The sequence below is a fragment of the Zonotrichia albicollis genome, chromosome 8 (genome assembly GCF_047830755.1).
Source record: "Zonotrichia albicollis isolate bZonAlb1 chromosome 8, bZonAlb1.hap1, whole genome shotgun sequence".
Classification (NCBI taxonomy): domain Eukaryota; kingdom Metazoa; phylum Chordata; class Aves; order Passeriformes; family Passerellidae; genus Zonotrichia; species Zonotrichia albicollis.
Window position 1 is genome coordinate 27,605,200 of NC_133826.1, and position 26,739 is coordinate 27,631,938.

The 26,739-nt window shown below is 46.5% G+C and overlaps 1 protein-coding gene across 6 annotated transcripts; it reads left to right on the forward strand.

Moving 5' to 3' along the window:
• The first annotated feature begins 300 nt into the window (after positions 1–300).
• FAM20B (FAM20B glycosaminoglycan xylosylkinase) lies at positions 301–26,702 on the forward strand. 6 transcript variants are annotated; one of them, XM_074546366.1, is made up of 9 exons: positions 301–386; positions 1,079–1,348; positions 6,912–7,341; positions 10,605–10,691; positions 12,553–12,662; positions 14,747–14,918; positions 18,577–18,768; positions 21,076–21,135; positions 23,214–26,702. In XM_074546366.1, exons 3-9 carry the CDS (start codon positions 6,965–6,967, stop codon positions 23,443–23,445), a joined length of 1,230 nt encoding a protein of 409 aa, XP_074402467.1. In that variant the 5' UTR covers positions 301–386; positions 1,079–1,348; positions 6,912–6,964; the 3' UTR covers positions 23,446–26,702. The 6 variants fall into 6 exon arrangements, with proteins under 6 accessions (XP_074402467.1, XP_074402463.1, XP_074402466.1 ...); XM_074546362.1 differs by having other exon boundaries at positions 1,079–1,319; positions 6,811–7,341; XM_074546365.1 differs by having other exon boundaries at positions 1,079–1,319.
• The last annotated feature ends 37 nt before the right edge of the window (positions 26,703–26,739 follow it).

The following is a 26,739-nucleotide window of genomic DNA, read 5'->3' on the forward strand; positions in this document are numbered from 1 at the left end:
GTATTTATTTATATGCACTTGACAAACGCGTGTGCCAAATGTGTGTGACAACGCGTATGACAAATGTTTATTCGCTGGCTTTCCCCCTAAAGCCGGGGATACTCCCAGCAGCCGAGCAGCGGCACCGGCCGACCCAGGGTTAACCCCGCCGCCGCTGCCGCCGCCCCATTGGCGAGCGCCCCCCCCCGCCGTTCCCATTGGAGGCGCCCGGCCGCGTCTCCCCGGCCAGGGCAGCGCTGGCGGCTGATTGGCGGGCGGGCGGCCCGCGGCGGGCGGGGCGGACGCCCATTGGCTGGGGGGCGGGAGCGGGGCGCTGGGCGGCACCATGTTGTAGGGCTGGCGGGGGCCGGCGGTGGCCGGGCCATGGCGGGCGGGCGGCGGGCGCGGTGAGTGCGGCGGGCGCGGGTGGCGGGGCCGGGCCGGGCCGGCGGCGCCTGAGGGACGGGAGCGGGACGGGACGGGACGCGACGCGACGCTGCTGCGGCCCGGGGCGGGTACAGCAAGGGCTCCCGGGCCTGGCGGCGGGAGGGAGGGGGAGGGGGCGGAGGGGCGGCTGCGCCCCGCGGAGCGCCGGAGGGGCCCCTGCGGCCGGAGCGGCGGCGGGAGAATCGCAGGATCCGGGAGTCGGTGAGGCTGGAAAAGACTTCCGAGATCTCCAGTCCAGGCGGTGACCCAGCAGCGCCCTGTCAAGCAGCCCATGGCACCAAGTGCCACGTCCAGGCTTTCCTTACCCACCTCCGGGGACGGTGACTCCGCCGCCTCCCCGGGCAGCCTGTTCCAATGTCTAATCACCCTTACCGTGAAAAAACTCCTCCTTGTGGCCACCCCGAACCTCCTCTGGCGCAGGGTGAGGCTCCGTACTCTTGTCCTGTCGCTTTTTACCTGAGGGAAGAGCCCACCCTTACCTGGCCGCATCCTCCTGTCAGGGAGTTGTGCAAAGCAGTAAGGTCCCCCGAGCCTCCTTTTCTGCAGGCTGAGCCCCCCCAGCTGCCTCAGCCCCAGACTGATTCTCCAGACCCTTCCCCAGCCCTTTTCCCTTCTCTGGACTCGCTCCAGCCCCTCACGTCCTTCCTGACAGGTCCGGCCGAGCCGCGGCTCCGGCCCCGGACAGCCCCGCTCGGCGGGGGCTGCACGGACGCAGCTCTGGCAGATGGGATTTGTATCTGCGCTCCTGCGGTTCGTTCCTCTTCTGGATGCTCGCTTTGAGCTGGGGACCGAGCCCCGTACAGCTGTGAAGCCTCGCTGGCCATCTGCTAACCCTTGGGAACAGCCGTCTGCACCGTGGGCTCGCACCCAGTGCCAGGCGCAGCTTGGAGAAGGTCATTGTCCACGGGTGGAAAAATACAATGTGTGTGTCCATAGAAGAGTGCTGTGGTTGTCAAAGGCATGGGTTTAACCTTTCTTAAAGGATATCTCTCTTTGGATCCTTTCTGGATACAGATGTGCATAAGCACTGCAGCTGTTACGTTTTACCTTCTGAGGCCCTACAGCATCCATAGTGCTTTAGGGGCTGAGCAAACAAAGTAAACTGTAAAATGTAGATTCTAGGTTTGCAGTGGATTCATTGTGAGTAGATCCCACCTTGTATTTATTACAGAACAGATGTTCTCATGTCTTGTTTTAATTTGAAAATTCCTCCATGCACCCGTCGTGTCCTTAAGTCTGACCTACATAGTAACTACAAGATTTACCTCCATTTGAGGTAGAAAGTTTATTTTGCTTCGTGGTACAAAGTTGTCAGCTTGGTTCTGACCCCAGAATCCCACTGCCTCTCCTCAGGAGTGGGGGAGGCTGATTGGCACCATCCATTTTAGCAGAGACAGGCTCATCACTGCTAAAATCCAGATGGGTGCATGGACCCTCACTAAATTTTTAATGTCAGTCTTATGTAGGAGATGAATAAACATGTCAAGTGGAGAAGGGAAACTGCAGAATTTTCTCACTGCCTTGGCTTCATTTCCAAGTGGAACAAGGCTCCCTAAAGCATTTCCAGCTGGTTTTATTGACCTGTAGTGGTCAGGGGGAATGTCAGGAACTGGGATGGGAACAAGGGAGGGTTGTTCTGGCTGTCTTCTGACCGGGTTTCCAGCACCCTCTGTATCAGTGCCCTTGGCTCCTGCCCCTGTCCTGCTCCATTCCCCGTTTCAGTGCTCCCAGTCCCTCCCTGCCCACGTGGCATTCCCAGCTCCCTGCCCCTGGGTTGCCCACATGGCCAAGGCAAGCAGACAGCTGTTGAGCCAACACTGTGGCCCTTCCTGCAGCACCCCTGGCCGCCAGCTTCCAATAAACACATAAACCCTGGCTTCAAAACATCCACTGTCCTCTCAGATGCGTTTAGAATTGGCTGGTGGATCTAAGTGAAAAGTGTGATTATATAAACTTTGTTTCCATAGGAAACGGTGCTTGGTGTAAAGTCATTCAGCAGGGAGGATTCATGCAGCCTGCTTTCCTGAGGAGTTGTTTGCCACTTCCTACCCCAGCAGCTCCTGCCTGGCTACCAGGGGCCTCAGTGCCTGGTGGCTTCTCCTTCCCCAGGGCTGCACCCAGGAGCTGCCTGGATCCAACCCACCCTGTCCTTATTTGTGCAGCCAGCTGAGTCAGGTGTTCTGTTTGCTGTGCCGGCAGCTGGGAGAGATTCAGGATATTTACCCAGTTGTCCTTGGCTTCTCTAGGCTTCTGTCCTCTATCTGGCCTGTGGTTTTTGTAAAGCTCATGCAAATAGTCCTCTGACAAATTTGGCAGAAATGCAGGTGACAGATTCTTAAGTTACTAAGGGATATAACAGGCCAAGGTGGGCAGACAGATGGACAAAATGATTTTGTTTCTTTCCAGAGCTGTGTGAGAATATTTCAGGTGGTTACTGATTGTTGCAGCTGCAGGCAGAGATATTGCAGTGGTTAAAATGCTCGTGGTCTTTCACATTTATCAGTGTTGTAGCTCTCAACCAGGGGTTCAGTTGTGTTTGTGGAAAGTTTGAGTGTAGACTGTCACAGATTTTGCCTGTAGATAACGAGGGTTTTAGGAGGAAAGGAGATGGAGAAAGAGCAGACAAGTAAATACGTGGGAAGCCTTGAGCACTAGATGACTAAACTTGTACACAAGGCAGGCAGCACGCAGAGAGTGGAAGTGACAGAATGAGTCTGAGAAATCCAAGGAAAGGTCTGTGGGAGCCTGCCTGTGGAAATGGAATAACAAGGCTCACACAGAGAAGGGAGGCATGAGCCACCAAGGAGCTGGCCAGAGAGGGGAGGATGGGCAGGAAGATTGATCTGGTGAGACTGAAGGATGTTTTGGGAAGAGGAAAATGTCACTACTGTGTGCGATGTTTCTTCAAGGCGTTTTCCAGGATTTACTGGAGAACTTCTAAAGGCCTTTTGATAGGTGATCCCAAAAGGTATAGTGTATATAAGAAAAACCCCTTGCATTAAACAGGAATTAGACTCTACTTTCACCATATCCATTTCAGATCAGTGTCTGTTTGAGCTGTGATTTTTTGTGTAGTTACGCTGCCAAACTAAACCTTTGCCTGCCCCTGGACCTGATTTGTGAGTTGGAGCATAATGAAATCCTGGCAAATTGTACACACAAGTATTTTTGACATAGCAGCTAAAAGGCTTTATGATATAAAAATAAGATTGTGATATGAGGCACGCCATTGATTTTGTGACTCCAGTAAAAATGTCTTGTGGGATTTTTCTGGTAACTTTGCAGGTTGCTTATAGTAGCTGTAGTTTTTGTAACAGGCAAATTGCATGTTGTTTTTTTGACTGGGAGTGAAGTGGTCTGATGTTGGTATTTAATGCCAGAAGACATGCTTTAATTCTTTAATTTTGTGTGCACAGTGACCCCTCCATGATTCTGAGGAGCTGCTGTTATTGGTATATTGAGTTGGAAGACTCCTGCTTGCTGAGAATACAGACCTGGTTGTAATAAGAGAAAGAATTGATCAGGAAATTTCCCAAAGAGGTAGTGAAAAAGAAGAAACATTTCTTAGACAAACCTTGCAGTTGACTACAGCATTAAAAAGCTGCTAGGGCTGTTTGTTTCTGGCTGTTTTCTCTTTTTGGCTGGGTTTACTTTTGTCATTGTCCAAGACCCTTTTGCTGTTCATTCCAGAGTTCTGCTCACCCTCACCTTATTTTTCCCTTTTAAAATTTTGGTGGTGTGTTGTTATTTCAATTTTCTCATCTCTGACCTCATTCCAGGGCCAGCTTGACACTTCTGGAGTTCTCATAATCTTCCTTTCCAATCCAAGACTTTGCCAAAGACTTGTCTTTTTCAAATTACTTTCTTCCAAAACAGCATAAATATTTTCTTACATTGCCTTGACGCTGTCACCCTTGCCATCTTCAATTTAGAACAGTAACCTCAAGTTCTTGCTGTCCATGGTAAACTTGTTCAAAAAAGGATTCAAATCCCTTGGCTTGCAGAGCAGAGAGTGTAGTGTTGGCACCAAGGAGCAAAGTGCAGGCTGTGCTTGGAGCACTGGGAAATTGATTGCATGGCAGCCTCGGGGGTGCTTTGGTGTTTGGTGGAGGAAGGCAGCCGATGACTCATGTCCTCAGATGTCACTAAAAAGTGACAGCCAGCTCACCAGCAAATAGTTCAATACTGAATTTTATTTATTTTTGTGAATTCTGTTTACCTCATTGGAGGGTTTCAGCCAAAATGAGTTTCAAAGCCGTCACAAAAGATTAGCTAAGTAAATTACCTTTAATTGAAGTGACTGTAGTTGTATTCTCCCCCCAAGTCCCAGGAAGAACATCCCTAGAGAAACTCAGCATTCCTGGAAATCAGTGTAGAAAAGTGAGTGCTCATCTTGAGCTGCAGAGGTGTGGAACACCCTACCCTGCGCTTTAGTGCTTTGATCAGCCAGCACTGCACTGTGAGGCTTTCTTAAAATGTGAGTGTACACATCCACATATCCCACAGCCAGGAGTGACTGTTGTGAAATTACCTCTGTTCTTCTGCCTAACTCCTTACAAACTCTAATAGATTTTAAAAATGAGTGGAAACAGTGCTCAAAATGATTCAGAATTAGTAGTTTTAAAGAGGTGAATTATGCAGTTAAAATGAGAGGGTGCAGGTGCAGCCAGTCCGCTTTGCTTGTCTGCTTAGGTTTAAGAATAATGTGATTATTATTTAAGGATTTGTTCCTGGGTGAGTCTGTATCTGCAGGAGTGAGAGCTTTTGGGTCAGGTGCATCTTCCTTGTCTGTGCTTCACATTCTTGTGCTTGCAGTGGGTAATGTGCAGGTGGCAGTGCTGTCTGGAGAAGAACAGGCTGCCAAAACAGAACTAGATGAAGAATAATAATATGCTCTAATTTCCATATAAACATGTGATTTGTTCTCTTTCAGTATGAGCACAAGCACTTATTTTCCAGCAGGTTAAAATCAGTATTACACAGTTAACAGGACACTGTGGTTCTAGTCTGAAGCATCCCAGAGGCTTCTGCCCTCTGCCCTTGCTGGGGTCTCTGTCCTGTTGTGAGTGCTAACAGGGATGTGGGAGGGCTGTGTGGCTGGGTGGGTCTACTCTAGACCTCATGTAAATTTGTTCTGGCTGCTGTGGAGTCCTCTGTGGCTTTGCATCTCCTTTTCTACATGTCCTTTTATACTTTTATACTACACTCTTACACCATGCCAGCCTGACTCTGCACTGAGGGCTGTGAGCTGTGTGTGCCTCACCAGGCATGGCCTGGCTGTCCTGTGGTTGCTGCTGGTGAAGGAGCCTGTGGCAGCTCATTTTTTCCAGTGCCATGAGTAATGATGGCTGATTTATACACTTACTGTTGAATTGCATGAAAAGGCTTTTCTGTGTCAGTCCTCCCCCAGCTTAGGGTGCTCTCTGGGGTTTGCATGATCACTGTGGCTGCTGAAGAGAAATTCCTGCTGGCTCCCAGTGCCCCTCAGAGGTGTGCCTCATGTCCCCTTTCTCTTTGGCTTCTGACTGCATTCAGCTAATGCTAGGAAGGTAATTCTGTCTTTATAACCCAGTACAGGTGATGGTGCATTCTCTGGTCCTTACATGCAAACACTGCCCTGGCCAAGGCTTCTTGAGGGACCAGATGTGTCTTGGAGCCACTGTAAATATGGAAACAGATGTGGGTTTAACTGTTGTAGGTGAGGATGTGAGAACAGACAAGTGGTCTGGGATATTTTTTCTAGTTAATTTGGTTGAGATTGCAGACACTTTGTGTATTTTCTGTGGTTATGGGTTTTACAGTTGAGTGCAGAAGGAACTTACCTAGCTGTGAGGAAGTAAAGATGTCATCCCCCACCCCAGCTCATATTTTTTTAAGAATGGAAAAAAAAGCTGAGTAAATTCTAGTGGCAGCAAATGAAAGGAAATAAACAATTAAGTCTATTCTGTGCTTATGTCTTGTACCTTCAAGAAAGAAGGTTGAGCAGCTGTTCTCACTGTTGTGAGCTGTCTTAAAATCGACCTGGGAGCTTTGCTGAGGGATTGGTCTTTAGGACACCAGCAATCATGGGATCTTGCACTAATGGAAGAGTGTGTGTGAAATTGGAGCAATCACGTTAAACTACAGTTCCCTGCAAAAGTCTTGCCTGTGGTGGTTGCAGCTGCTGTGATTTCAGCTGTGCAGAGATGCTGTCTGGCAATTTCCCCTCCTGTGCAGATCACAGCCAGGCTGCAGGAAGGCAGCAAGGCCAGTGTGTTTTAACACAGGTGTTCAGGCTGTAGGATACAGGTTTCCACAAGTGCAGGTTTATGCTCCAAACATAAACTTGATTTTGAGTTTGGTGGGATCTGCGGGATTGTAAGTTTGTGTTTTGTTTATTTTTAGGGGTACCAGGAGACGCTTCAGTGCTGAGACATCTTTTACAATGCAAGTTAGGCATGAAATTCACCAACTAACACCCCCTTCCTCACCCTGATCTCCAACAGACTTCCCGTGACGCTCGGAAGGAAGGCTCAGGGGAGAAGGGCCGGAAGGCACCATGAAGCTGAAGCAGCGAGTCGTGCTCTTGGCCATCCTCCTCGTCATCTTCATCTTCACCAAGGTTTTCCTCATCGACAACCTGGACACGTCGGCGGCGCAGCGCGAGGACCAGCGCGCGTTCCAGCGCATGCTGGCGGGGCTGCGCGTGGCGCTGGAGCCGCGCCTGGAGCACACGCTGCAGTCGCCCTGGGAGATCGCCGCGCAGTGGGTGGTGCCCCGGGAGGTGTACCCCGAGGACACCCCCGAGCTGGGCGCTGTCATGCACGCCATGAGCACCAAGAAGATCATCAAAGCTGATGTGGGCTACAAAGGGACGCAGCTGAAAGCTCTGCTGATCCTTGAAGGAGGACAGAAGGTTGTCTTCAAGCCCAAGAGGTAAAGACTGCTTTCAATGTCTGCCTCATTTATATATACTATTCTTCTCCATGTTGTCACATTAATGTTTAAGTTATGAATTTTGAAAGACCATCCTGTTATTTTTGAGACAGAATAATGTCACTCGTGCACTGGGGTCAGGGCAGGAACAGGCAAGAGGCAGGATTGTAGAAAAGGCAAAGAAGGCTTTATTCAAAAGAACCGCGCGATTTTTATACAGTGGTACGATAGATTCTGTTCTGTCGGCTAACTAACAGAAACACCCTGCTCATGCACTGTCCTTGAGAGGAACAGATTAAATAAAGTAGACAAACAGCACCTGCAAATTGGTTATAGTCAACAGGTTATCACATCTTTGCAGCTCCCTGAAATTCCTCACAAGTCGCTGTGAGAAACACTTGCTGTTTCTTTCTCTCTGTCCCATGGCATCCACAGAATAGAACCTTGCTGGTGCTCTAGTAACATTAGCTGTCTCTCAGGCTGTACAGCCTTGATCCAGCCTGTCTGTAGATTAAAAGAATAATTACTGTGTTCAGTCCTGAGGGGATCTGGTGTTTCTGAGCTGTATCTTCCTGCCTGTGGTAGTGCAGCTTCTGGCAGTTTGGAGACAAGCTTTGCCTCCTTGTTGTGTCAGACTGTCAGGAGAGGGTGCAGTTCAGGAGCAGGGAAGGAAGGAAACTTGGCAGTGGTCTTAAAAGTACATCTGTGTGTCTGCTGTAGTTGAATGTAGCTGTAAAAATGGTTTGGGTAGGTCAGAGTGAGGGCCCTGAGCCTCCTGTCTGCCAGCAGTGAGTACTGGAGAATGGAGGGTAGCGATACTTCCTTGGTATGGCCTCAGTTTACAATGAGCCTCAGAAAAAACTGACAGGATTGAATTTTCTGAAAAGTCTTGGAAAGTCTTGGCTGTAAAGCTTTTTGGACTTCTTCTCCTTTTCCCCAAAGCTGTTTGTCTTTGAGGAAAAGGAGAAGAAAGATGTTAAAAAGTAAGGCTGGGTGTGTTTTAGGAGATTTCACTGAAGATGAGAAGTGTCATCACAGAAAAAGATTTTGGGCTAAGCAGGCATTAAGATTTCCTGTTAATGAGTGAGTGCAGAGGCCACAAAGATGCTCTGAGGGTGGGAGCACCTCTGCTTGGAATCAGGCTGAGAGAGCTGGGGCTGTTCACCTGCAAAACAGAAGACTCCAGGGAGACTTTAGAGCCCCTTCCTGTGCCTAAAAGGCCTCAAGGGAGATGGAGAGGGACTTGGGACAGGGGCCTGCAGTGACAAGACTAAGGGGAATGGCTTCACAGTGACAGAGGGCAGGGATAGATAGGATAGTGGGAAGAAATTCTTCCCTCTGAGGATGGTGAGGCCCTGGCACAGGTTGTCCAGAAGAAGATCCCTGGAAGTGTTCAAAGGCCAGGTCTGACAGGGCTTGGAACAGCCTGGTCTAGTGGGAAGTGTCTCTGCCCATGGCAGCAGAATTGGAATGAAATGTTTTTCCAGCCCAAACCAATCTGTGATTCTGTGATTAGAGAATGAGAAAAAAAATCTCTGTGCAGCCAATTCCTGCCCTGGCTGGAGCTCCCCTGCAGGCCCAGGCAGTGTCAGCCTTGCACACAAAGTCCTGGTGGTACAGGAGGCATCTCCTCCAGTGGAAGAGCTGGGGATTCACAGCATTCCCATAGAAATTTCTGTGCCAGGGAGTGCAGTCAAGCATTAACTGAGAGTTAAACTGCATTCTGTAATGCCCAGTCTGTGCAGGCAAACACAGGCTCTGAGCTCCAGCAAGGACACGTTTGTGACTTGTTTGTGACTTGTTTGTGACTGCTGAATAGCCAGGCTTGTGGGTAGAGTCCTGTTCTGGCACTGCAAGAGAGTCTATTTAACCTGCTTTGGACCTGAAAGCTCTGTCAGAGTTACTGCTGAAAACCGTTCTGAGCAAACTTACCAGCAGGGGAAGAAGGAATTCCCTCATTATTTTTGCTCTGGAAAGGACTAGGTGCCTACTGTGCATGGAAACAAAGAGTTTGGTCAGGATTTACTACTAAATTTTAGCTCTGCAGCTTTCAAAACGTGGCCATGTTTCCAAAAGTCAGCTGCAAGTGCTACCAAAGACCTGCCTTGGAGGACATGTTCTGAGGATTCACTGTCTCATTTCAAATGTACTTGAAATTCAGCCCTATTTACTAGCAAACAATACTTGCTGTCATCACATCTGGTGGTATATGTGACAGAAGGTGCTGGTTTGGTGAAGGCTCCCATTTGGCAGGAATCCTGCACTGGTGAATTCTCTTTTGAGCTGCCCTGCAGAGACGCTGGAGCATTGCTCAGGCTGGGGAAGTGGATTGTCTTCTCACCCCACATCCTCCCTGAGCAAGGCTAAAACAGCAAGGTCCAGCTCTGTGCCTGCTCTTACACTGCTGTTGCTGCTGCTTGAACACAAATTCTGCTGGAAATAATCCAGTTTACACAATTTGGTACATAGATGGAAATAAGAAAATAGGTTACCTTATTTTATTTGAAAACATGTTGCATTTCACCCCTTTGCTCAGTATTGATTGTGGTGTTTCGCACTCAGCTGCAGTGTGGTGCTGAGGCAGTATCTGCACTGATCCAAATGTCAGGAGCTGAGAAATTGGTGCTTGCCTTGACTAAGTACCATCTACTAAAAGATAAAAAGGGGAGCAAAAAGCCTTGCACTTCACCAAAATGCACCATTGTTTTTGCAATGAGTGCCTAATTTCTGTTTTTTGCTGCTCACTATGTCTTTTCTCTGCCAGATTAAAGGCTCTGTTTATACCCAGCATTGTCCTCAGGTACACACTTGCTGATTTTCTGTCTACTAAAGATTGCCTTTGCCATCTCCTCCACAATGTAAGATTGTATTTGTTAATGAGAATTGTTAATGTACAATTCTTTCTAACCCCAAAATCATCTGTGGAGTTGCTGCTTTCCAGGACAAATAGCCCCCTGTTCCACAGCAGGGTCTGTGCTCTTTGTTCTGAGATGTGACCTGGCATATGGTTGGATTAAAATGTATTAGTTGGAATGTGAGCTGCTTCCCAAGCTCTGGACACCACTGTACATCACTGACCTTTCCTCCTTATTTACCACTTCAACAGTCTGGGCACTTTAATCCCATTGATGTTTTCCCATTCTCCCATTGGCAGTCACTTGCAGTGACCCAGTGACTCTAACTATTATTAAATTGTTACTCTGAACAGCAGAATTGACAGGATTCTACATAGACTCACTTCATTTGATTTATTTCAATTGCAGATATGCCAGGGATTATATAGTGGAAGGAGAGCCCTACGCTGGCTACGACAGACACAACGCAGAGGTGGCAGCCTTTCACTTGGATAGGTATGGAATTACTGCCTTACTTGGTTTCATTGTCTGTGGAAAACACCAGAAAGAAAGGGGTTCTTTGAAGAATGCACCTCAGATGGGAGCTGCCTCTGACCTGCCAATTTACCACACTGAAGCCAAAATAAGAATTAGTTCATTCTGTGAAACTTTCTTTCTGAGATCTATTCAAGAATGTAACATTTTAGATACTTGTGAAAAGTTTAGAAAGGAGAATGAGCCCTGAAACCACTCTAGTTAATATTACAGGGGAGAAAGAGCTTAGCCAAATGCTGTGGAAGAGTCTGAAATGCTAAATGTGTGTTCATGTCCAGTTCACTAAAAAGTCAAGAGTGATGTCTAGACTAACAATTTAGTCTAGAGTAAATATGAATCAGTGCATCCTAGAGGAAATCCAGTTATTCATATCCTAATTGTGCTTGGAGTACCCAGGTGGTTTGTGGACCTGTGCTGGAGGTGCAATTACAGGAAAAAATGAAAATTACAGGATGTTCAAAGAATGGAACAGAATACAGCAGGCACTGAATGTCAATAGTTATGAAATGCTCTTAGAGCTGCAATTTCACATAACAGAAAAGAGCACAGTCTCTGTTTCCCCATAGGAAAATTTGGAGGTGAAAACACATAAAATCTTGAGAAAAGGAATAAGGAGGGACAAATATAACAAAGGATAGAAAAACTGAAACTGAGGTTTCTCAGTACATCGATAAGAGCCTTATCACTGACTAAACTCACAGTGGTGACAGAGATGTCTGTTAGTCCTGATTCACCTGTGGAACTCATTGCACAGTAGAAATCAGTAATTCTAGGAAGAAATAGAATACCAGGATGATAAGTAGTTGAGTAACAACCATTGCTGCTACAGCCAGCTTGTGCTGCTGGGCCAAACCCAGGGTTTATTAAGAAGATAAAAAGATAAAGGAGCCAGATGTCAGTCCATTTGTGCTTTCAAGGAGCACACAGGCTTCAGATTCCCTGAAAAAGCAGTGATTGAACATTCAATCAAAGCCTCTCTCAAGTGTCCAAATCTCACTTAACTCTTCTTTGCTGTCCATTTGGTCATGATTTTTGCTTCTTTTCTCTGCTCTTTGTCTGTGGCTCTGCACCTCTTTATTCTTCAGGAATACCTTTTCAGGATCTTTATCCAGAGGGTGTCAAACGTGCAGGAAGAGTTGGGAGTGACACTCCTTTGATGTTTGTACTTTAAGCACTTTTAAAATTCCATTACAAACACCCAAGTCATTTGTGGTCACAGAGCAAAGGCTGTGGCAGGCATGGGAGTGGAACCTGGATCTTGTAATTGCAAGTTTTATGGTTGTTCTTCCCACCTCTGTTTTTCCAGGCCCTTCTCAAGCATTCACTTTTATTCTACCATTCTCTCTTCCCTTCTCTTTCCTTGTGCCAAACAAAACAACTCTTGGATTGGTTGCTTTCAAGTGTAATTGAATTTGGCTTGAGCACAACATTTTAATAGATAGTGGTTCCCACAAATTAGAAATGATCTTTCCAGGTGACCAGCCCACAGCCCATATGGTTTTCCTGCTTCAGCCTGCTTCAGCCACATGATGGATATTTCTGGTGTGAGGTCTGAGTTCTGAGAGTTGGAGCGTGGTGCATCCTCTGTTGCTTTAACAAAGGATGTCACTGATGGCCTATAAAGTAAATTGAACATCCAGGCACATAAGAAAAATGAGTTTCCTTACTTTGCCTCAGAGAAGAGAGGAGGTTGCTGTAGGGCTCCAGCTTTACTCTTTGGTCTCTATCATCTCTGACAGAGACTGAGAGGGTTTTTTGTTTTAGTTTTGAACTGCTGCCTGTGTTGCCAGTTGTCAGGCTGTGTTTTTTCTCCCCAAATCAGAATCCTGGGTTTCCGCCGAGCCCCGCTGGTGGTTGGCAGGTTTGTCAATCTGCGCACGGAGATCAAACCCGTGGCCACGGAGCAGCTCCTGGGCACCTTCATGACTGTGGGTGAGTGCATTCATGGGCTCTGCTGCCCAGGGAAGGGAAAATCCTTCATGGGAAAGAAGAGCTGTGGGAGCCTGACACAGCTATGATGCAGGAAGCTCTTTCTGTGCCAGGAGAGATCTTGGATAACCCCAAGCAGGGCTTGCTTTCCTTCAATTACTGTTCCCTCATGCTGCTGTTACAGATGGGATTTTTATTTTTTGAGTAAGAATTTTCTCTCTGCTGTCAAAAATCGTTAGAAAGCTCTGTGATTAGACCTGAAAAGAAGAGAATAAAGTTGTATTTAATGTGAAGAGAGTGGTGATTTGGGGTAATTTATAGAGCTGGCAACTGGTTGGTATTAGATGTTGTTTGTGCTGCATCAGAGCCTGCAGAGCATTTACAACCAATGGCAGAACTTCCCTGTGTTGTTTACAGCAATAAAGCTGTGAAGGACACATAATGGGAGCTATTAATGTGAACTCCTACCAGGTGGTCATTAAGCACCAAGAAATTACTTATGCTGCAGCCTTAACTCCCTGAGGCTTTCATAAACCATCCAATTATTACTCTTTTGTTTGTTTGTTTCATTTCCTAATCAGAAGGCCCCAGAGATGATTGTTCCTTACTGCTGGTAACGTTCCTATTAGCAGCACTGCTGGCAGTCTCACCTGCTGCCTGACACTGCCACTTACAAGGTGCAACTTCCAGATGAAAGTTTCAGCTCAGCCTCATCAGTCTCTCCTGGCATTCACATGGGGTTCCTGCCTCAGGCAGGCTTTACATTTTCCAATTTCAGCCAAGATAACCAAGCTGTTTGCTAGCAGCAGTGCTGACTTGAGAAGTAAGGCTCCAGAAATGTTCATTGCTCCTCCTTAGATTCCTTGGAGCTGCTATTCTGCAAAGCAGGAACTAAAGAAATGGGTGGATCTTTGGAGGAGGTTATGATGTTTTGTAAGGCCAAATTTGACCAAGTTCTTGAGGTTTTGAAGAGGAGAGAATTCATTCATACTCAGTGCAGGTTTACTGGAGTTACAGCTAGAATTTCAAAGAATTCTGTCTCTTGCTAGACCTGCTGCAGCCCCTGGATGGGAAGAGAGACTTGCAGGCTTTCCATACAAATAAGAGATCTGGTGTGCAAGCTCTGTGTTGGTGATGGTCTGTGACATCCTCAGGTTGAGTGACAGGATTCTGGGAGCTCAGGGTGTGGATGGAGGCCTGAGAGGCAGGGATGTGTGAAGGTGGAAAGGGAAGAACATGGCATTTGGAGAGCTGAGCCTGCTCTGGGGAGGGTATTGGATGTAGAACCAAAGGAAGAAAGGACAGAGGGTCATCACAACCAAGTGAGACATAGCTGAAGAATATTCTGGAAGAACATCTGTGAGCATGGAACTGGATTTAACTTGGCGAGGATCAAGCGAAGGTGGGTTAAGAAGGGGAAGATGGAAAAGGTTAAACTAAGACTACTAATGCAGGCTGCTCCAGGGTGCATCAATGTTAGTGGAATAAAGGCTGCCGTGTTTTGTTGCTCCTCTCCTGTCAGAAGACACTGATGAAGCTGTGACAGATCTGCATTGCTAGGTCATGTGAGAATGATACTTGGTTCTGTCTCCTCTGCCAGTCAGCTCAAGTGGCTGAGATGTGTGGCAGGTCTCAGGGCACCAAATCTCTTTGAGTTCTGCTGTGTCTCTTTGCACTTACCTCTTTTTGGGCAGCTTTTTCAAGTACGTGGGAAATCTGACACATGAAATATGAAATGTGAAAAATAAGCAGTGTTAACATTGCAAAGTCAGGCTTCTCAGGACTAGGAATGGATCACAGAAACTTGTTGAGAGTGTGATATATTAATTCTCAGAGTGATAAAATCAGTAGAAAATATAATTTAATTGCTCTCTCCTTGTTATATTATTCTTTAATTGCTCTGGAGGAATGGATGTCTGTGTAATGTCTTTTGAGCCTCTCCCTCTCAGAGACAGGAACCACAAAGACAAGCACAGCGAAATCCTGTCATGGGGAAACCTCTGCTGCAACAACACACTCCTGAATTTCAGTTGGATTCCTTGGATTAAAACCTCTTCATTTGATACCTCTTCATTTTTCTTTTGAAGGCAATAACACCTGCTTCTATGGGAAGTGCTACTACTGTCGGGAGACAGAGCCAGCCTGTGCAGACGGGGACATCATGGAGGGCTCGGTGACGCTGTGGCTGCCGGACGTTTGGCCCCTGCAGAAGCACCGGCACCCCTGGGGCAGGACCTACCGGGAGGGCAAACTTGCCAGGTATGAGAGGGAACGTGGCAGTGCCATTCCTTACAGATGGTCATTAGCACCGAAATGGCCCTTGGTTAATTAAAGAGCTCTGAGTGGTTTCAAAACCTACCCAACACAAAACTAGTTGTGTTGACAGCTTTCTTAGCACAACCGTAGAAGCTGAGAAGTCCAGAATAAAATTTAAAATGAGGAAGAAAAGAAAATCTTCATTGTTTTCCACAATACTAAGCACTGTCCTTTTCCTGTACCTTGGCTGGAACAGAACTCCACAATGCAGTCACTCCAAGCTCTGAAAATCTTGTCTGTGGGCAAACTAAGATTTTTCTCTAGCGCCACTGGACCTTCTGTTGATGCTGTGGCCCCTGAAATGTGGTAGCACTGTGCCATACCTAATTTCATGATCCTTATAGTTCATTTTCAGAGTTGTGGAACTGGTTTAACTTAAGCTAGGCTCTGTGTTGTGGTTTGACACTGGCCAAACACCAGGCACTCACAAAAGTTGTAAAGTTGTTCCCTTACCCTCTTCTGTTACAGTTGGGCAGAGGAGAGAGAAGAAAATTAACAAAGAGCTCCTGAGTTGAGATAACGACTAGGAAAAAAGAAACACTCTTAAGGCCAAAACAGGTCCATATTTAAAGGTATAAAGTAGATTTGTTATTAACAGAGGAGGATAATGAGAAGTAAAAAACCACCTTTTTTCCACCCAACCCCGCCTTCCTTTCCACCAACAGTGCAGGAAGACAGGGTGTGGGAGTTTTGGTCGGTTCATCATTGGAGAGCTTTTTCCTGTTCACTCATGGAAAGAAGTCTTTTCTCTGCTATGCCCTTGGGTCCCTCCCACAGGCAAACAGTTATCATAAAACTGTTGTGGGTCACTTTTCTATGGGATGCAGTCTTTTAAGGATAGGCTGCTCCAGTCTGGGAGCAAGGAGAGAACAATAAAGCTCTCTCTTTCTCTGGAAGCAGGGGCCCTCTTTCTCTCTTCAGGCCTCTCACTGGCCCACAGCTTTCTCTGGCATCCACCCACTCAGCCATGAGCACTTTTCCCATGGGCTGTGCATGGATCTCTGCATCCCCCCTGGACTTCATGCATTGCAAGGGGACAGTTTGTTTTATCAATGTCCTCACCATGGTTTGCAGAAGAATCTTGGCTCCTGGAGACATCTGGAGCACCTCCTCCCCTTCTTTTTTTTCCACTGACCTTGGTGTCTCCATGTTGTTTTCCTCACACGTCCTCACTTCCTCCTCTTCTCCAGCTGGAAGAAAAATTGCTGGTTGTAGGTTCCATTGTCAACCTGCACCAATTCAAAGACTGTTGCAAGATCCCACAGTGGCAGAGGTCAGTCCCATCTAAGTTCTGTGTTGGGGAGTCACTTGTCATGCTTCCGCTGCTGCCCATCCGAGATTGGCTCTGTCAGACGTGCTGGAAGCTTCCAGCAGCTTCTCACAGAAGCCAAACCTGTGGCCTTCCCCTGTTACCAAAAAATCAGGCAGTGCCACATCAACACACCCTGGAAAGTCCTTTGCTTTGAATGCCGTCAGTATTTGGTGACCATGCTCAGCATGTAAAGAATGCTAAATCCCACATTTTCCTTCTGTAAGCACCATTCTATAATAGATGTAACACATCTGAGTTCCTGAGGTGGGGATGTTTTTGCCAAGACCTGAACAAATGAATTTGAGCTTAGTAAATTTTTCTGACTCTGTCTTGAACTTGAAAGTGATTAGAAGAGATTTTCAGTCCTTTATCTAAAGTATCCATTGATTTCCAATTATGTGATTGTTCTCAGAAAGAATCTCATCCAAAGGCTCTCTTGAATTGTTTTAGGGTACAAAATGCACAGATTGAATTTTGAGCAGCAGATGTTTTTTCTTTCCCAGCAGGTCAAAATCAGCCGTGTTCAGTACATGATACATTGCAGGATGCATTTCTTGGAGGTGTTCCTCCTGTTGAGAGGCTCCTTTTCATCACACCCTGCCTGCTTACACAGAGGTTTACCTTGATTCCTGTGCTGATTTGATATTTGATGTATTTAAACTCCCACTTGCCTCCTTCAGATGAGGTTACAAGGTTCTGGTGTTTTTCACCATGTCATTTCACTTTGCACATTTCACTTTGAGAGATCAGAATTAAAGGTTCTTGGTGTCATGCTGTCCTTTTTCTGTGCTTGGTAATTGTCAAAAAATAACTCTGTAAGAATTTTTTCCTGTTCTAGCTGCTGTTTTGAGTTGACCTTTTGAACATAATTCACACAGGCACATTAGTGTATGTAATTTTTAATGGAGGTGTAATAGACAAAAATCTCTGACCTTCCAAGGCCTGTGCTAATACAATGTAAATTATCAGAAATGAGTGGTTGGATGAAAGTGTCTCTTGAAAGATTTCATGGGAAATGAGAGGGAGCATAGTGTATCTGAACAAATTGTGGCAAGGAGATTAAGTACTGCTCTGAAGTAAAAGGAGAGAAAAAGAAACACTTGAGGGAGAGTGGGATGCAGCATAAGAAATGTAGCCAGAGCAAGGAGAAGAGGTTCTGAGACAAATCCACTGCTGTGTGGATTTGTGCTACACCTTGAGTGTGAGTTGGACCTTGGTGCAAAGATCCCTCTTCCCAGGGGGATTTAGGCACAGCATTTGAGGAACATGATGATCTGTTATTAGGCACACTGAGAAGATAAATTTTTAAGCTCTCTGATTTGGACACCTGGAAGAAAGGTGGGATATTGGGATCTCTGGTTCCAGACCACTGGAAGATGAAGTAGGATATGTGGCAGCTGTAGTCATTAAATTCTGATCTTCCTACTTGTATGACTATCTGCAGTTTTGAGCATGTGAGCAAGTCTCTCCAGCTTGTGTTTCTTCCATCTCTGTTTCCAAATCACAGATGGTTTAAGGCATTTCCAATTTAACTGCTGTTTTGTGAAGGATTGTTTCAGTCCTTATGTGGAAGATGTCCTTATTATTTAGGTGGACAGATGGAAAGGATATACACCAGAGATTTGGCTCTTTTGATGGTGGTGTTGAACAGCTTTGAAAGCTGTAAAGAAGAAAATGAGGAAATTTCAAATCCTAGCTTTGGAGAATTGAGACATGACATCGGTGTTACGAGATTATGTGGAGAAGGAGAAGGAGATAAGAGGGAAGCTTGAAATCATGTCAGTGGAGAAGAAGGTGAGATACTGTACAGAGGAGAGGAGGAAAGAGACAGCTGTGAGTGAGGGGCAGTGACCACTGTGAAGGCCTTTCCTGGAGGCAGAGGGGCCCATTAAAAAGAAAAAAGGAAGAGGATGGAAAGCCAGATGGAAACAGGTCAAGGCAGTGGAGACATGAACAGTACTGAAGTGTTCCTTGGGAAGTTGAGGGACGCCAGGCATGGCAGTAATCTTCCCATGACACAGCCCAGCCACTGTGGAGTTGTGAGGAAGCAAACTCTGACCTCTGACTTTGTTTTCCATAGGAAGATGATCTTTGTGTATCTTTGAACTGAAGTTTGCTCCATAGGCTGGGATGTCAATGCAGGCTTTACCCTGCTCATAACCACTGTTGTCCAGCTCTTCCTTCTTGCTCTAACTTGGGCTGCTGCCCTCAAAGTGCCCCAGGGCAGCTGGAGCTGCTGCTGCTGTGCAGGGTGGTTCCCTGAAGGCTGCTTGGTTCCCTGTGCTGCAGGTGGGAGTATGACGAGAGCTACTGCGATGCCGTGAAGAAAACGTCCCCGTACGACTCGGGCCCGCGCCTGCTGGACATCATCGACACGGCCATCTTCGACTACCTGATCGGCAACGCCGACCGGCACCACTACGAGAGCTTCCAGGACGATGAGGGAGCCAGCATGCTCATCCTGCTGGACAATGCCAAAAGGTGAGCCTGGCCCTGCTCCTGCTGCCCTGGCGCTGCTGGCTGCAAGGGCACACCGTTATCTGCTCTGTCGCTCTCTCTGTTTCCTCTCTTTATTCTGTAGTAGCTTTTGTAATACTCTTTCCTTTTTATCAAAAATCACTCACCAAAGCTTAGGATTCTTCCAACGCTGTGTTGCTGACAGGACGTGGGGGAATGGATTCAAACTGAAAGAAAGTGGGTTTAGATCAGATATTAGGAAGAAATTCTTCCCTCTGAGGGTGGGGATGCCCTGGCACACATTGCCCCATCCCTGGAAGTGTCCAAGGCCAGGTTGGACAGGGCTTGGAGCACCTTGGTCTAGTGGGAAGTGTCCCCTGCCCATGGCAGGGCGATGGAACAAGATGAGCTTTAACCCAACTCTTCCAACCCAAACCATTTTAGGACTCTGTGATTCTGCTTTAGATACTCTTCTGTCTTGGCAAAGTCCTACTCAATCTACAGAAACTCCCCAGTTAACACAGTTTTCCCAAAGCAACTTTCAAAGGTTTGCTCAAGTCTCTCCTCCTATCCCCAGAGATGCCCTTTCCTTTTAGGCTTTTAATTAATTAATGGAAGATTGAAAACTTTGGCTTTTTTATTTATCACCAGTCAGTATAAGTGAGTGCTGTAATAAAAGCAGATCTTTCTAAGATGTGTTTCTGAATGATTTGGCATTCCCTGCCTTCTGGATATGCCTACTCTGGCTTTGAAAGGTTCGCAGTTTAGAATGGAGGTAGAAGTGATACCAAACACAAAAATGATCATATTCTAAATGTGGACATTAACTCTTACCTGAACAAAAATATTTTAAAAATGTGTTTAGAATGATATCCTTGCTATAGTTTTTGTATATTGTCCACTATAGTTTAGGTTAAAAAACACATTGAAGACACAACCTTGTTTAAATCATAACAATTTGATTGATTTTTCTTAAAAACATAAAGGTCATCTATTTGCCTACTCATAATTTAGTCCAGCAGTTCTGGATTGTTTATTTTTCTGGTGGGCACTCCCATGTGCAGTGGCAGGGAAGGACCAGCAGTTCCTGTGGCAGGCTCTGCTCTGGCTTTGCACACCACTTGTACCCAGTGCACACAGCACTTGAGACCTTGCAGATCCTTGCAAGGCTTGGAGTTACCCTTCCTTTCTCATTTATCTTTTGTGTAGCGGTTCTGTTGTTCTTTCCATCTTTCCATCCATCCTTCTGTCATCACCTGTTCAGTAATACTCCAGTATGACAGCAGGATGCATTCCACCTTGGGACTGCTTAATTACTGCTGCTTTAGGAGAATTTGGCAAAAATGCTCTTTCTGTTCCTCACTGACAATGTGCTAGGAGGAAGGAAGGTAAGGGATTAGTCACAGGAAGTGAATATGGGGTTTGGAAGTCAAGTCCTTCTGTTATGGTCCTTTCCTGTGGCGTTATGAAAATATTTTTGGTAGGGCTTTGCAGGCTGACAGTAAATTGTTTTCTTGAAAATTTAAGTGATTTATTTATAATAAAATTTTAAATTACTTTCAGCTCCTTTGAAATAATGGGTAGGGGACAGTTTTTCATAGAACCATGGTAGATCTCAATTTGGAAGGGACCCATAAGGGTCATTGACCCCAAGTCCTTATTTCTTACAGGGCTACCTAAAATTAAGCCATGTGAGTAAGAGCATATGCTCCTTGGTGCCATGACCACTTCCCTGGGAGCTTATTGAGTTTTAAAGCTATGAATAATAGAATTATTTGGGCAGCATAAGGCCCTGCAGCAACTCATCTTTATTGAAGGGAAAGTTCTTAGTTGAAAACAGTATTATGAGGAAGGTGAAACTATGAAAAATAAATCCAGCATATGTTTAGATGAAGCTTGAAATACTGTGGAAGCCTTCTGGCTTGAAATGTTGAAGTTGATCACCTTGTTAGTGAACTGTTGCTGCTGTTGGGTTCCTTCCCTGCGCAGCTGTGTCAGACAGGCAAAGCACCCATTCTGCATGCCCAGAATAGCAGTTATTCCTTACCCCTGCATCATTTCTGAACTCCTCTGAAATGCCTTTCTAAGGGGTATTGGTCTGATAAAGAACTGGGTATGCTGGTGCTGCTTCTGTTTACCTGCTCAGCTGATGCTGATGAAAGTTATATCTGGGACTGGTCTTGGACTGTTTATATTTTAATTCTAATTATTTGATCTCTTGGAGCGTGAAATTGCCTAGTATTGATTTCTCTGAATTCTTTACAAAACCCTTTAAGTTGAGAACAACCTTAGGAGTTCAGCTGGTTCACTTGGTTTTCATTTTGTTTTCAGCTTTGGAAACCCTGCCCTCGATGAAAGAAGCATCTTGGCTCCTCTCTATCAGTGCTGCATGTAAGTGAGACACAGGGATGCTGTTCACTTATGTCATTCTGTCCTTGGGTTTGCAATTTCATTAACTTGGGAGCATTCTGGCAACCTGAAAAGGTTTGCTTGGGTCCACAGTGCTGTACTTTTTGAGATATTGTCTGTTTGATGGATGGGCACTGCCCAAGAAGCTGAGGAATCCATTTTCATGAAGGCAGAGGGTTGGCTGCAGAAAGTGTTCTCACCTCCAGGTCAGTGGTTCAGCTCTGTCCACAGTCAGTGTGACAGGCACTTTGCATCTGCAGCTGTCCCACCCAGCTCCTGGCAAATCAGCATTCACATCCCTGCTTGACTTCTCCCTGACAGTAGTGAAGGATGGCAATTTAATAAAGGCAATTTAATAATCCCAAACATGGTTTCTGAAAAAAGCCTGCAGCCCTGCTCAGGGGGCTCCTCTCAAGTAAAATGGGAAGTTTCTTTGTAGTTTCTTTGCAGAGTTTTATTTCTGCTTTGGCCTTGTGAACTGTGGTTTTATTTTCAGAGGCTGTGACTTTTTGATTTCTGTTCTGTGTCCAGTCTCTTACCAGGCCATTGCTACTTCTCATTAGGAATTAGATGCTCTAAGGGCTGGAGTGGCTCTCCTCTGGAACAGCCTGACAGAGCTGGGGTGTTCAACCTGGAGAAGAGAAGGCCCTGAGGAGAACTCAGAGCCCCTTCAGTGTCTAAAGGGGCTCCAAGAGAGCTGGAGAGGGACTTGGACAAGGGCCTGCAGTGACAGGACAAAGGGGAATGGCTTCACACTGACAGAGGGCAGTTAGATGGGATTTTGAGAAGAAATTCTGCCCTCTGAGGAGGCCCTGGCACAGGTTGTCTGGAGAAGCTGTGGCTGCCCCATCCCTGGAAATGTCCAAGGCCAGGTAAGACAGGGTCTGGAACAACCTGATCTAGTGGAGGGTGTCCCTGCCCATGGCAGGGGGATGGAATGAGATGTTCTTTAAGGTCCCTTCAAGTCCAGGCCATTCTGGGCTTCTGTGAAAATTTCCAGACAGAAAAATACTGAGATACCAATTTCCTGACTCTGATACTTCAGCATGAACTCCTTCAAGCCTTCCAAATGGAGCTTGTCTGTGAAGCTTGTCCTTGAAAGGTTCTGTCTTCCAAATTCTCTGGGACCTTTGCAGAAAGCCTGGGCTCTCATCTTGCACTAAGCACAGCTTCCTGCATGCTGCAGTACACCTGGCCCATGTTCTGCAGGATCCTTCTACAAGTCACATGCAGAACAGTTCAAGAACTTTTAAATTCTTTAGTTTTCCTGCATTAGTTTTAAATGTATGTTTAATTTAGTTCTTTATTGAGATTCTTCTGGAGTCTTTGTCATCTTGATTCCCCCAAATGCAACCAGAGAAGTTTATCTCTGTCTAAGAAACCTTGCAATTTCCTGCTTTTCAGATTTTCCTTCTTTCTGGTGCTGGGCAAGTGCCATATGATAATTAATTTACATAATTGTTTTAACTATAGGTTTGCTACAACACTTTCTTATTTTGCTGGTTTTATTGGAAGCCATCAAACCCAAGAGTTTAGACCAGGGATGCTAAAGATTGGGCCCTGAAAGGTTTGGGGGAGAATCCCAAGAGACTTCACAGAACAGGAGAGCTGAGATGGGCTGACACAAACAAGCTCAGTGGCCAGTGAAGAGGAAAGGTCACTGCTGTGTTCTCTTGGAAGTTTGGTCCACTGCCTTTTGTCCTTTGTGATTCATTATTGGTCAGTGATGCTCTTCCTGAGGTGACCTTTGTTTGAATTTGTTGATTTTCCTTCCTTTTCTTTCCTTTCCAAACTGTGTCTGGGAGGCCTCAGGACTGAAGACCTTCTGTGCTCTCAGCTGGAAGTGTTCCTGTGTAACATCAGAGTTATGTCACACCAGATTGATTCTTCATCCCCTTTAATTTTCAAATTCCCTTAGATCCTGTCTGAGATGCAGTTCCACCTGGACCGTGCCATCCCAAACCCACTTCTGCACTGAGTCTCCATTCTTGAAGAGCCAGTATTCCCAGAGGGATGCAGTGGGTCCCTGGTGTGGTGATGTGTGTTTGTTTCTTTTGCAGCATCCGGGTTTCTACCTGGAACAGGCTGAATTACCTGAAGAACGGAGTCCTGAAGTCTGCCTTAAAAACTGCCATGTCTCATGACCCCATCTCACCTGTGCTCTCCACCCCTCACCTGGACGCCCTGGACCAGCGGCTCCTCAGCATCCTGGCTACAGTGAAGCAGTGCACAGACCAGTTTGGGCCAGATGTGGTGCTGGTGGAAGACAGGATGACTCTGTCTCACTTGTAATCCTAGCAGGAACACGAGATGAAACTCCTTTTTTAAAAAACAAACAAACAAGCGATAGAAAAACAGCACAATCAGTTCAGAAGGGCTGTGGCCAAATGGACTGACATGAACAGGACGGCTCCCAGGCCAGAGGAAGGGAGGTGACAGTGGCTGTCTCCTTGGGCTGGCAGCAGTGAGAGGAGGGAAGGAGCCAGGGTGGCTCAGCCCCGTGGTGGCCTCTGTGCCGTGTCCATTGCCGGCAGTGGGCACCGCGCTGGACGAAGGCGGCTCTGGGTGCTGTGCAGAGTGTGGAACACTGAATCCTCTGTGGACTGCATTGCAGGGGACCCTCAGAGATGGACAGAACAGTCCCCTCCCCTTCTCTTCCCCCTTTACTCTGGCGAGTTTGTTCATTCAGGGTTGTACACAATCAGCTCTGAGCTGGTTGGGCATTTTACTGCTTCTCTAGAGAACGAGCAGGGGTGAATAAAATAACTGTTGGACTGAAGAGTTGTGCCACCCCCCGGGGTGGGATGGTCTTCTGGCTGTCTGAGGGGTGGGAGAGGGGACCTGCTGCTCACTTGGCTTTTCCTTGATAAGAGGCTGGGAGAGGGGGCTGCCTCATATGTGATAATGCTTCAGTGTTTTTGCTGAAGTCCTATCGAAGGTTTATCCACAGGGTTGGAGATTTAGGAGAGGACAGGGTGGTTATACAGCACTTGATAGTTAAGGGGTTATAGTAAGTTTCCATGTGTCTTGTCCCTCTTTTTTTCAATTAATCTGGCAAGGTCTGAGTAGAGAAAACATCCTTGCAGTCCTGTGTCCATTATAACCAAATGTTCATTCTCTTGTAGCTGAGGAGGACAGAATCTGTCCTTGGCAGCAGTTCTGTGTGGCAAGGTCAGGCTGCTTTACTGTGAGCCCTGAGTGCTGTGCAGCCTCTGGGCATGTGGGACTGGAGGAAGAGGCGTTTGCTGGACTTCCCCAGTCACCAGCAGTCACCTGAGGTGTGCAGACATCCCTGAGCTCTGGTCTGTCTTCTTCATCTCACCTGAGAGAGCTTCCTGCTGCTGCCTGTGACCACAGCTCAGCACTGCTGTTCTGGGGACACCAGTGCTGGGGTCCCACGTTCACCTGGCTTGGCTGTGGCTGAGCTCAGAAGCTGTGACCACTTCCAGGAGGTTTTCTGCCTTCCCCAGTTGCTTCCTGCAACTCCCACTGCAATGTTCTGCCTGGGGTGGTCATCCAGGAGTCCTCACTGGTGGTTTTGCCACAGATAGAGAAGAGTTGGCTTTTCAGGACAGGCCTGCAGCACTCACCTTGTGCTAGTCCTGTTGTCCTTCAGCACTTCAGCCTGTGCTGAGTTTGTGGCATGGAACTGATCACCTTGGGACAGGTCTCAGTTTGTGTCTCCAGAAGAGAAGCAGCTTCATCACTGTTTCCAAACTGAACAGCTTTGCATCAGTGTTCAGCCAGTATGGTCCTTAGTGTAAGGAAGGAGCTGCCTTCCCCAGGTGATTGCAGGTTACTGAACTTGAGAGCAAGAGCACCAAAATGTCAGTTTGAGCCCTTTTCCTTGATTTTCTTGTCAGGAAAATCTAACTTCCTCTTCTCTAACTGCAGGGTGGCAGGCAGGTGAAGAGCTGTTTTGTTCTTGCACCTTGGCCACATCTGGTCCAGGAGGTGTCAGGGAGAGAGTTTATCTGAAAAATGCAGGCATTGGTTTATTTTGCTGAAGTCTTTTTCTCACTGCATGAGCAGAGTATCTTGAAAGTAGAATGTGACTGTTTACCTGGGATAGAATTCTGTTATTCTTGCTCTCTTCTGGACTTGGCCACAGCCATAGATGCCATAGAGCAATGAGATGATGGGGTGGGATCTGGAGTTACGTACTGGAGTTCTTAGTCAGGGTGGTGACACACAGCCAGCCCTGAGGACACTGTGAAGCTCTTGCCTCTATCAGCTGATAACAGAACACGCTTTGGGGGTGCCTGTGGGGCAGGAGCAAGCTGGTTTAAGCTGTTCCCCAGGAAATTTCGGATGATTTACCCAAAGGGGAGATAGTGAAGCACATGATTGGTGGCTTGTAGCATTTCTAAAAGCATATTCTTCTTTTGAGCTTAAATATGAGCTCTTAATATTTTGGGAGGGATCTACCAAAATTTAATTTTTGACTTCTCTATGATCACTCTTGATATTTACATTTGATTTAATAATGGGCTCAAAAAAAGGCCTTTCAGTCTTTGAAATTAAATTAATGTTGAGGATTTACATGTTGCTCTAAGCTAAAGCTTTTACTGTCAGATGGAACCTGGGGATGAGTTTTTCCCCAGTATAAATGTCAAAGATTTAAAGCAGGGTTTTGGTTTATTTTGGTTTACTTGTGGACAAAGGGCATGAAGTCCAGCATCATCAGTAGAAGGAAGCAAGAAATGGTTGGTTTTTGGGATTGGTTTCTTATTTGTGATATTGATGTTTCTTGTTGCTGTAAACACTACTGGAGGTTGGTGTTCTGCAGCAGGAAAGAAAAATAAATTCCTCTCTTAAACCAAAATCAGGAAGATCTGGTTTTGGCCTTGTGACAATTTCTGCCTTTTTGGCAGTGATGGTTGTTTTGCTCAAATACAGAACCCTGGGAGATTTTAAATTGTAACCATTGCAAAGGAAATGAGGAGCAGCATCCACGTGCCAACGGGGTCTGCTTGAATCTCTGAAAAATAGCATTGTTTGCAAGGCAGGTGCTCTGGGGAGGAGGTTTCCAGACACCTTCTGATTCTTGTTCACTGTGCACGTGTCACCCACTGGCCCCAGAGGTTACACACTGGTTTGTGTCATGCTATCAATGATGTCAGAGCACTGGAAGCACAGAAATCAAGAACTAATTAAAGAGCCTCATCAGCCATCTGCTATTTGCCTCCTCCTCCTCCTTCCCATATCAGCCATCAGGGGGAGGAGACACTCGAGTCAGCTCTCCTTCCAGCAGCTGATGAACTGGAGTGTGTCTTGCCAAACAAACTTCAGCTCAAAAGTACTAATTTATTAAGAAGGTAATTTATTTAGTGCAGCAGCTGGAGCAGGATGCTGGAAGCAGACCCCCCTCTTGGATGTGCCAGAGGAGGCCCCTGGGAGCTGCTGCACAAATGGAGTTGCTAATAAGCAAACAGAATGCAATCATGACTTTCTACTCCTATCCCCCGGGGTCAGATCCCACATAAAGCAACATTGTGTGAATAAAGATTTTAATAAAGCAACATTGATGGATTGCCTAAGTGTCTCTCTCCCTCCCCTGTCTGTCTCTCTGCAGTTCCAACATGT

What these genes read in the sequence shown, in the direction of transcription:
- FAM20B (XM_074546366.1), top strand. Translation starts at nt 6,965, where the DNA reads ATGAAGCTGAAGCAGCGAGTCGTGCTCTTGGCCATCCTCCTCGTCATC. An exon ending in GTTGTCTTCAAGCCCAAGAG is followed by an intron (nt 7,342 to 10,604) that starts GTAAAGACTGCT and finishes TTTCAATTGCAG; the next exon opens with ATATGCCAGGGATTATATAG. An exon ending in CTGCTGGACAATGCCAAAAG is followed by an intron (nt 18,769 to 21,075) that starts GTGAGCCTGGCC and finishes TTTTGTTTTCAG; the next exon opens with CTTTGGAAACCCTGCCCTCG.